This window comes from Cryptomeria japonica, chromosome 11 (assembly GCF_030272615.1).
Source record: "Cryptomeria japonica chromosome 11, Sugi_1.0, whole genome shotgun sequence".
Taxonomy (NCBI): Eukaryota; Viridiplantae; Streptophyta; class Pinopsida; order Cupressales; family Cupressaceae; genus Cryptomeria; species Cryptomeria japonica.
Window position 1 is genome coordinate 671,227,097 of NC_081415.1, and position 10,866 is coordinate 671,237,962.

Here is a 10,866-nt window from a genome sequence, read left to right on the forward strand (position 1 = left end):
TGATGTAGGTTTGATGTGCTAGATGTAAGAAATCAATTTTTCAATTTATTATAGTCCTAAGTGATGACAGTTGAATATCTTCATATAAGTAAATCTTTTGTTTGTTGCTCTAGTGCATTTCCATGATTGTGCAATCGACCTTTGTGTGCAAATCTAAACTTGGCACATAGATTTCAATTTCATTAATTTTGAAAAGGGTAGTTCATTTTCATGACTTTGCAATAGCCTTTTGGGGACACTCTAGAGGAAGAGGGTACACTCACTAAATAGGAGTTGGTTGGTGATAATCCCCCAATGTTGTTTAAGGGAAACTTGATGACAAAATTCCCCTCCTTTTGGAATTGCATTAACTACATAATTTTTTTTTATGTTATGTTAGGGCTTGGCCCTTTGAACAATTATCTTTTGTTTGGACTTGGTCAGATTTTGTGGTTGTGATTCTTACCACCCACCTTTTTGTGTAATATTTTACTATTATGGTTTTAGTTATTTTGAAAAGTTAAATACATTTATTTGTCAAAAATGAGTGGAGATTGATAAATGCATTAAAATAAATGTTTCAAAATTAACTAAATAATGGCACTTAGTTGAAAATTTGATGTGCTTAATGTAAGAAATCAATTTGCAAATTTCTTATAGCCTAAGTGATGCCAATTGAATATTTTCATATTGGTAAATCTTTTGTTTGATGCTCTAATGCATTTCAATGACTGTGCAAACTAACTTTTGTGTCAAGGGTAGTGTCAATAACACTATTTAAGATCTTGCTAGACAAAGATTATTCTTCTTCCTATGGTTATATTAAGAATCTAATGAAAATGGTTGAAAATAATGAACAAAAAATGCAACAATATCTAGAAATGTTTATGCTAACATGGATGCTTTGCAATGTCCTATGTAAATGGTTTGATTCGAAATGAATTAGAGAATTGTCCAGCAAAATAATACATGAACATATTAATGATTAATTGAAAGAAGTTTAAACTTTAATTTTAAAAATTCAAATTATTTATATATTTAAAAAACTGATCAAATAAAAGAATAGATAAACTCAAAATACTTAACAACTTTAACCATAAAATGCACTAATTATTTCACTATAAAATAACCTATTTAGAATGTAGAATACCCATTTTAAATACATTAAGTACAAACATGAAATAACTACACATCTATCTATTAAAAACATTAAATGTTATACAGATTCTTCACAGAAAAAATATTAAATATATTAGATCCTTTACAGGCCATCAAAATACTTACACAACCATTTACAAATCTTAAATATTATACAGATCATTCATAGAAGAAACAGAAAGCACCTGCCCTTCTTGCCTGCATTTTTTTTCTCAGAAATCTGTTACATGTCCTTAGTATTAATTATTCTATTTAAATCTTTTCTTAAAGTTTGATTCTTCTTTCCCACTGTCAGACAATAAGGCACAATGTTTTACAGATCAAATTGTATTCAGCATTGACATTTTATTGACTGACCATTCTTTTTCAGTAAGCAATCTAGTGAGGGCACTTAGCAGAACCTGCAAAATATAATTTTTATAGTTCTTCATTTATTAAAAAAAAATACGCGATTGAAGATTGCCCAGTTCAAACCCTAGAAATTCATGCATAATGTGAAACAATAAAGAATTTGATTAAGCCAAATAGCGTAGTGCCAAGCAGAAAAAGGCTGGAAAAACACGGAAGCGATAAAATGAGGCATTTTCATTGTCGATTCATTCGAAGCATTGAAAATGAGTATGAAAACATGTTTTTTCCTCCCACCTCCGTAAACAACGGCTTGCTTTGCGCTCATTGGCCACGCGTTCACAATGGAGGAATATAACCGTTTTTACCGTTTCAACATCCATCATTCAACTTACATCTGAACAATCATGTTTTGTCACCATAACCAATGACTATTTACATATTAAATTACCCAAAACAAAAGAGTTTGTTTGACTCGGTTCCGACGGATTCTCCTCTCTTTTTTATGGCAAATTTCAGAATAGGATCTTATCTTAATCTCCATAAAAAAACAATCCTGGTTATAAGATTTCATGAGCCTGAAGATCAATAAGGATTTAAAAACTGATAATAAATTTCATTGGCTTATTTTGATGTAATCTAGATTCTGGAAGTCTTGGTGATTTAAAGATCAAGTAGTTGTGTGAGATTTCTTTTTGGTGTAGAAAGTGCTACTGGGTAAAGATGGTTTCACAAGCTTCTGTGTATGATCATACACAGAATGCCTTGCAACAGTTTAAATGGGCTACAAAGAGGTCTTGGGCTTTTTTCATTCTCGTGGTCACTCTGCTCGTTGTTATTCTTGTTCAGATCAAGTCTGGGAACATTCTTACCTTGTGGGCCAAGTCTGATGAGATACTGATTCAGAATGACATGATTTTTAAACCACAAGAAATACAGAGCTGTTCACAGTTTGTGAGAACGAATACAAGAAGGAAGAAAGTTGTGTCCATTAAAGATTTTGGAGGTGTGGGTGATGGGAAAACTTTGAATACTAAGGCCTTCCAGAAGGCTATTGATTATTTGGAGAATTTTGCTGCAGGAAAAGGTGGTGATATAGGGACACAGCTTACTGTTCCATCAGGGAGATGGCTGACTGGCAGTTTTAATCTCACAAGCAAATTCACTCTATACCTTGAAAAGGATGCAATCATTTTAGGATCTCAGGTGAGTGCTCATCAATTTATGATTTAGGAACCTGCCTGGTTTTGGTTATAGGGTATTTTGTTAACCTTTTTACTCTGAGCCCAACAAGCTTAAAAGTAAAAACAAAAAATGAATTCTCAAAAGATTGTATAGGCTTTGATTTTATGGAATATGAAGGTTTAGTCATTTGAACAAATAAGAGTAATAGAAACTTCAACTCAAACTTAAAATGGAAACAAGACCAATCTCTTTGTCAGTTGTTTTTCCTTAAAATTACTTCTTACCCATACATGGATATCAAATGAAGAAAACCTTTTCAATCAGTTAATTTCAAAAACCTTGTTACTTTTTTCTATTTAATTTTCTCATGAGTAAGGTATGTATGTTTCATTTGTAGCACAATTAGGTGCCTCTCACAAGGAGTATGGGATAGTCCCATATTGCTATAAGCCATCTATAGACCCATATACAGACCGCCAGATAGCGTGGACTATAAAATAATCTTAAAATAATCTTTCTTTCTTTCTTTCTTTTCCACACTAAGATTCAAGGTGCTGTAGGATACAGGTGAATGGCCTTTAATAAATCCACTCCCTTCATATGGGCATGGCCGGGAACGGCCTGGAGGAAGACATATTAGCCTTATCCATGGAGAAAATCTGGAGAACGTTGTTATTACAGGTTAGATACTGTGGCTTTTCAAGATTTTACCTTAAATCTTAGCTCATGATTTTAGGTCTCACTTGCACTTTCTGGCTTATTTATACAGGCGAAAATGGAACTATTGATGGACAAGGCCAGATGTGGTGGGATATGTGGTTCAACAAGTCCTTACAGCATACAAGGGGCCACCTTGTTGAATTTCTAAACTCAACAAATATAATAATTTCAAATGTGACATTCCTTAACTCACCATTTTGGAATATACATCCTATTTATTGCAGGTTAGTATCTTGTTTATGGTTAGAAAGTTTGTTGTTTCTGTGAACTTGTTTGGGTATTGATACATTGAGATGGATGCCCTCTTTATATAATCCTTCCGGGTACATGTTTCACAGGAATGTGGTTATAAAACACGTTACCATACTTGCTCCTCTTGATGCCCCTAATACAGATGGTATTGATCCAGGTAATGCTGTTTTCTTATAAAGGCTTTCCTTAGGTTTTCCTAATACACTTCAATGAACTCACTCCTAAGTTGGTTCCATTTTCTTAAATGATAGGTGAACATTGATTGAAACTTTTGCTTAAATGAGTGGTTGTTGCTGATTTACCGACTTTTCAAAATGCCATCCTCTGTTTTTGCATAGAAATAGATCTCTCTGACTGAAATTTGGTGAAAATCTCCTTTTGGCAAGCCCAATTTCACAACTAGAATGCTTATTTTATATGAAACCAGTTCTGATGTTGAAGTAGTGTTTATCTATGCTTAATTTATCCATCTTTTGGAGGACAAATCTCTGATTTTTCCCTGTACAGCTATCAAAGGAATTTAGGTAGTTGTTAAAAGACCTAGGTAGAATTGGAGCCCTATTGGAACCCTGTGTAATTTTAGGGAATTGATGTTTGCACAATCGGCTCATTCCGGAGCCTCTCAATATGATATTATGAAGCAAAATAACACAAAAAGTAAACACCATATGAGAGTTGTACTTGTCTTTCTTTTATATGCAAAAATGTTACATATGCATAAACAGACAAACAGTTGCTTCTCAAGCAATCCGAACATCCCTTTTCAGCTTAAAAAGTGTATGCTCCATCAAGACTTCTTTTGTGATAAGGAAGCAAGGGAACCTGAATAAGATATGCCTACAACTTAGAAATACCCTAAGTCCTGAAAAGTTGGAAATAATTTTTGAGTAGGAATATAGCACAGGGGCAGGGACGGGATTGAGAGGTCGGGATGAAGTCCCCTGGAACATACAAAAAGAAAGGGCTTCCTCCTCTACTTCAATGACTCAATTGTAACTCCACAATCATAAAGACTCCCATCCTGATGATATACCTTTTAATTGTAGTTTTTTCTTTGTCTATCTATTTATCTCTGTGATAAACATGTTTGATTACAATTTGACTGTAGCCTTGGCATTGCAATAGAGAAGACACTCTGGAACTTTGTACTTGCTTTGACAGTTTTGGTTAAATTACAATGAATCACTTTCTTCATTTATCTAATCGTTGTAGATTCAGAATTGACCTCAACTGAAAGAAGAAGCATCATAACAAATGATGCCATTGATACGCATACAAAATGGTAGGTCAATATCTATAAATCATCAACAATTTAATCGACTGATCAGATTTTCTAATCACAAAACCCCTGGACACTATGGTGGCATTTCTCAATTGGGTACTGAAGGAAAGACGAATGATGAATAACTTTACCATGCAAGAATCGATGTAGAGTCTAGACATCTTTCTATCTACGAGTATCTTTTCATGCAGATAACACACTTCTTTCTATCATAAATTCAATTGCTATTTTTGGAGTTCTTCATCAACATCTAGCAACTCTGATGATAATTCTCATCTTGCAAATTCATTAGTATTTCCAAATTTTTGGTTCAATATTTGTTTATCTATCCTCATTATGCCAGTTTTCGCTAATTTTGCTATATTAATGCATAGTTCAGAATGTGATGCTGCTTAAAATATTCATATCTAGATCATTAAGCTTTTTCCTAGTCAGACACAATATTGTTTATATAATACCCTTTCAGATAAAAATGCCCCCAAAGAAGCAGGGCCTTTCAATAAGGTTTCTTTCTGATGAATAAATTCATGATGGGCAACTGCATATAGTCCAACGATATTGAATGTTCAATTTAAGACAGCATAACCTGGCACATTGAGAGTTAGTAACTAATAAACCACAGTGATGGGAGGGTAGATCAACTAAGTTTTCCAATTGGTGCCTTGTTGGGTCCTATAATTTTCAAAGAGTTCTTATTAAACACTCAGTTGCTGATTTCAAAGGGACACCAATGTCTCTCAAATGCTTCAGTTGCCATGCTCTCTACAAGATGTCTTTAAATATAATCAGTACATCTCTTGACAGTTACAGGCAAAAGATTCAAGTAAATAAGAGCAGTTTGATTTATAGTACTGTTATTAAATGATATTGCAGATCAATATTTTATGTCCTTTCTATGCTGTCTCAGTTTCTAACATAATGGGAAAATTGTAATTTGCAGACTCCAGCTCAAATGTATGTATAGAAGACTGCTATATTCGCAGTGGTGATGATCTTGTAGCTGTAAAGAGTGGTTGGGATGAGTATGGGATAAATGTGGGTCAACCCAGCTCAAACATAGTTATTCAGAGGGTGATAGGCACAACACCAACCTGTTCAGGGATTGGAATTGGGAGTGAAATGTCAGGGGGAATATCTGATGTGCTAGTAAAAGACTTTATTGTTTACAATGCATCTGCAGGAATCAGGGTAAAGACTGATACTGGAAGAGGTGGCTATATTACCAATATCACCATCTCCAACTTCCAAATGGAAAATGTCAAAGTGCCCATCAAATTCACATCTGATTCCAATGATCATCCTGATAATAAGTGGGACATCAATGCTCTTCCACTCATCAGGGGAATAAAGATAAAAGATGTTGTGGGTAAAGACATACACAATGCACCAAGCTTCAAAGGCCTGAAGAAGGCTCCTTTTGTAGATATTGTCCTCTCAAACATTCATTTGGAAGGCATACCGCAAGGAAGAAATTGGCATTGTGAATATGTTGAAGGGTTTTCTGCAAATGTTTCACCACCACCATGCTCCAACTTCCTGCCTCAAACTAAATCCAATGGCTCTTCTGGATATTCTTAATTATGCCTGAACAGGAAGGTGGTGAATTCTTTTTGTACAGATTATAAATCTATGGAAGAGAAATTCTTTTTGAGTGCTTGTCTACCGAAGGAGAAAATGCTAAAAGATTAATACGTTTTGTTTGTATTCATTGTTTGTTTCTAATAATGAAATGCATATCCTATCCTCCGTGCCTCTTGTATGAAATAGACAAGCCTTCACCATCAAGCCTTTGTCAAATTCAATTTCAGACTTCTACGTTACATGTCAAGTTAAAAGGGCAGGCTTAATTTTGTTTTTTCAATAGTTTTGAAAACTACCGATCCCATCCCAAGTAGGGGAAGAGCACCAATACATAACATAGTTCCAATAACCTTCACCTTATTGTCATGTTGACCCCCCAATAGCTGTCAGTGAAAATACCATTAATAAATTTGTTTTGTACCAATAGCCGATCATTTTTTGTAATTTTTTGTTCATAATTGGCCCATTTGTGCACCACTATTGGGACATTTGTCAACAAGTACTAGCAATTTTGAGTTGATAGTTACTGGAACATCTTTAGTTAGGTATCAGGTGACACTTTGAAATGTGTACTTTTTGACCTTTGTGCGCATAACTGATTCCACAACATGCATCGTTACTACCCAAAAGCTAGATCAATAGCTATAAGCAGTTAAGTCGCATACAAAGACATCTAAAAAAAACAAAAAACAAAATCCGATGCACCATTTAGGATCTGTGGGTGCACGAAGTTAGATATGATGGCTACTGGTGCTCTTCCCCTAGTAACAATGTTGTGAAGTTACAAAATCTGCTTAGTAAATAGGTATAAGGAAATCACAAGTGTTTCTCCACATCTTTGGGATGGGTGATGTTGTTTCCCCATAAAAGAAAAAGGAAAAAAGAGTTGAATTTTAAGGACAGTAACAACTCAAATGTAGTTGAAACTTTAAAAAGAAAATAGTAATAATTTATCCTTTATAAATCTTTTTAGCATTCTCTTTTTATGAACAAATGTTAGCATTTTATTAATTAGGAAATATAAGTAGACTTAAAAAAATTTGGGTGGATACAAGATCACATCTCGAGAGTCAAATGGGGTTAAGGTCAAATTGAAACATAGAAAGAATAAACAAATCCACTAAGCAACAAGAGCAATGACACCCAGAAGAGATAGAGGGTCCCAATCACTCAAGTTACCCTATACATCAATGGGGATCAAAGTGGTGTAAGGAACATCCCAACACTCATCTATGTCTTTATCTTTGTCTTTATTAGCAAAGTGAGTTAGAGAGGTTGTCAAAGCTTGTCAAGGAAATCACTTGGAAGAATCTATAGTGCAAGACACCCATGAGCAACACCAATCAACATCCCAACACCCCAGAAGGCTACCATGAGGGGAAGGAGAGGCAAAGCGTTGTTGGTTGGGCCATAATGCACTTCTATGACCACCAGCATGATGGATAGGAGCTTGGGACTAGGGAGATTGAGTACAACGTGCAGAGTGGCTCCTCTCTCTTCGTCGATCACAAGTAGGAGAGCAACTACAAGAAGAAAACATAGACAAAAGAACACTAGCAACAGTGCAAGGGGCATTGCCCTATGATCAAGAAGCTTATGAAGTTGAGCCACTTCTAGGGCAATCTTGTGAGCTTGCATGTAGATTTGTAAAAAGCATTTGAAAAAATAATAACTTTAGAGTAAAATGAATTTTTTTTTTTATAAATATCACAATGAGAAAAAATAGAAGAATGTCTATATTATCAAATACTAAAGACCCTAAAAGCATACTAAATTTTGTTTTATTTGTTGGGAATGTGAGGCCAATCCCCTAGAAGAATCATATGCCAAGAGAAAGGTTCTAGCCTAAAAGGTAAAAAAAATCATGAATCAAATTTCGGAGTTGTTGAGCTCTACAAAACAATTGAAAGAGATGTTTGAAAGATTCCAACTGATAATAGAAAGAACAACAAAGGTCTTGGAGTGGTATAGGTTGGATCCCATCGGTAAGCCTTGGAAAAGAATATACCAGGCAATGTGGGTGAGCTTGGATTCAACAACAACTGGCCAAATTTTAAAGAACCTGCAATACCAGACTAAGATAAGTGATTGCAAACACCATCTTTGGTTTAAGTTGGGAACCATAGGAAGGTGAGGAGATAGCCAACAATATTGAAGATGTGGCTTGTAATTACAAAAAAATTGTATTGGGACTTCACTTCCAATCCTCTCATCAAGGTCTAGTAGAATGAACACCAATTTTACGAATCATCCAAGCATGCCAAATACTTATGGCAATGAAGGCTCCCTCAATATGAGCATCCTTCATGAGGAGAAGGGTCTAAAACTTAGTCTCCTTCTAGGAAAGTTGGTTGATTGGGTAGCCTAAAGAAACATAATGTTAAAGAAGAATATTCCAAGCTTCATTGTCAAAAAGGGCATGAATAATCCATTTGACACACAAAGTTATCTCTTAACAACAAAGGTCTTGGATACTGTAAAGCGGAAAATCGCGAGCGAACCCTAAGTGTTCCCCCCACCACTCCAAGGAGAGAGAAAGGGGGGCACTAGGGTTGACGGTTTTCACTTAGGGGAGACTTTACATTCAAAAGAGGGGTTGAAACCCACAAGATCCAATCCCACACAATACAAGATTGGATTCTAAATGAGTTTCAAGGGTTAAGATAGCAAGGCTACCCTCTTTTGTAAAGAATGTAGATAGAAGGATTAAGCTAGGAATGCATGAAAAGTGAGAAAGATCCACTTATAAACAGAGATAGGGATATGGGATGAAGCTGCAGACCTGGAATTAGCAGTAAAATGTCGAGATGGTGCTGTTTTGCAAATTTGAGCGAAAGTTGATGGGACGATGGCGCCCAGCGTGCACACGGTCCTCCGAAAAATCCACGAAACGAAGGGGGATCTGTTCGTCTCTGCACAAGGATTCTAGATCTTCAATTACAGCTGCGTACCTGCAACCTACACACAAAAAAGCGAGGACGATTGGGGGGTTAGGGATTAGGGGTTTGCCCTTAGGTCAAACCCCGGTTTTGGAATTAACCAAGAAATGAGAATGCTGTAAATGTAAATGATTGTAATGTAAAACAAGTACTAGTACCTTGTTGTAAGAATGTTTGGATTCTTACATGCGAAGGTGTAAATGTTGTTGTATGTTGTATGTTGTATGTGGTATGTGATCTCCTTTTCAATGGTTGAATCCTTGTCTTGAATGCAACACTTAGCCTTGAATGGAGACTAGAATGTTCAATTGCTTGAAGGAATGCTTGAATGCTTGAATGTTTGAATATCGCTTTCGCCTTTTTTCCCATCTCCCCTTTTAAAATGAGAGAGGAAATGTAGTTTATATACTTGTCAATTAGGGTTAAAAGACTGATTTTTCTGACCTTAGGCCGACCAGGAAACATTATTTTCCAATTTGCAAACATAAAGACCCGAGACCCAAAAGAGACCGGGCCCAAAAATAGGCCCAGGGACCAGGGCGCTAGGCGCCATGGTCCTGGGGGACCAAGGCGCTGGGTGCCCTAGTCCTGAAGGACCAGGGCGCTAGGCGCCATGGTCCCACCTCCAGGGACAGCAGGGTGCAAGGAGGATCAGGCCAGGGTGCTGAAAAATGCAGTTTTTGATGTCATGAACAAGTTTCGGGGTCTCCATTCAGGTTCCGTGTTGCATCACCATCATGAAGACCCAAATGCGGTCGAAATTGCAAGTGTCGCAATTTTAGGATGCTACAGATACATATATGGTATAGCTTGGATCCCATTGGTAAGCCTTGGAAAAGAATATACCAAGTGTATGTAGAAAATTGTGAATGTAAACTAAAGAGACTAAAACGATGAACTAAACAATCAACAAACATATATTTCAACCACACTCAAGATTAGGATGCTAAGAAGGAAGAAAACTAAATAAACAACACAAAAACAATTAAAGTGCAAACTCTATATTCCTCCATCGATTTGATAGTCCCCTAGTTTGATAGTCCCCTAATTAATTCTATGAGAGGATTCAAGAGGAAAAAGTCAACAAAAATTAACTAATCAAATTGCAAAATTTGACATATTTAATAGAAGAAGGGTCACATTCAATTAATTAATTAAAGGGGGATTATAGCATAATTAATAAGATTAATTGGCTAGAGGAAATGATTACCAATTAATTAAATAATGCGTAATTATTTAATAATTGGTGCTCGGGATAACTAAATTCAATTAATTAAATTAATCGATGTCTATACCAGGCAAAGTGGGCGAGCTTGGGTTCAACAACAATTGACCAAATTTTAAAGAACCTATAATGCTAGATTGAGATAAGTGATTGCAAACACCATCTTTGGTTTAAGTTGGGAACCATAGGAAGGTGAG

At 35.8% G+C, this 10,866-nt stretch overlaps 1 protein-coding gene across 1 annotated transcript; it reads left to right on the plus strand.

Annotated features, from left to right (window-relative positions):
• The first annotated feature begins 1,790 nt into the window (after positions 1–1,790).
• LOC131070701 (probable polygalacturonase) lies at positions 1,791–6,628 on the plus strand. The gene is made up of 5 exons (XM_058006306.2): positions 1,791–2,691; positions 3,231–3,351; positions 3,440–3,614; positions 3,729–3,799; positions 5,865–6,628. The coding sequence occupies exons 1-5, from the start codon at positions 2,209–2,211 to the stop codon at positions 6,500–6,502; spliced, it is 1,488 nt and encodes a 495-aa protein (XP_057862289.1). The 5' UTR covers positions 1,791–2,208; the 3' UTR covers positions 6,503–6,628.
• The last annotated feature ends 4,238 nt before the right edge of the window (positions 6,629–10,866 follow it).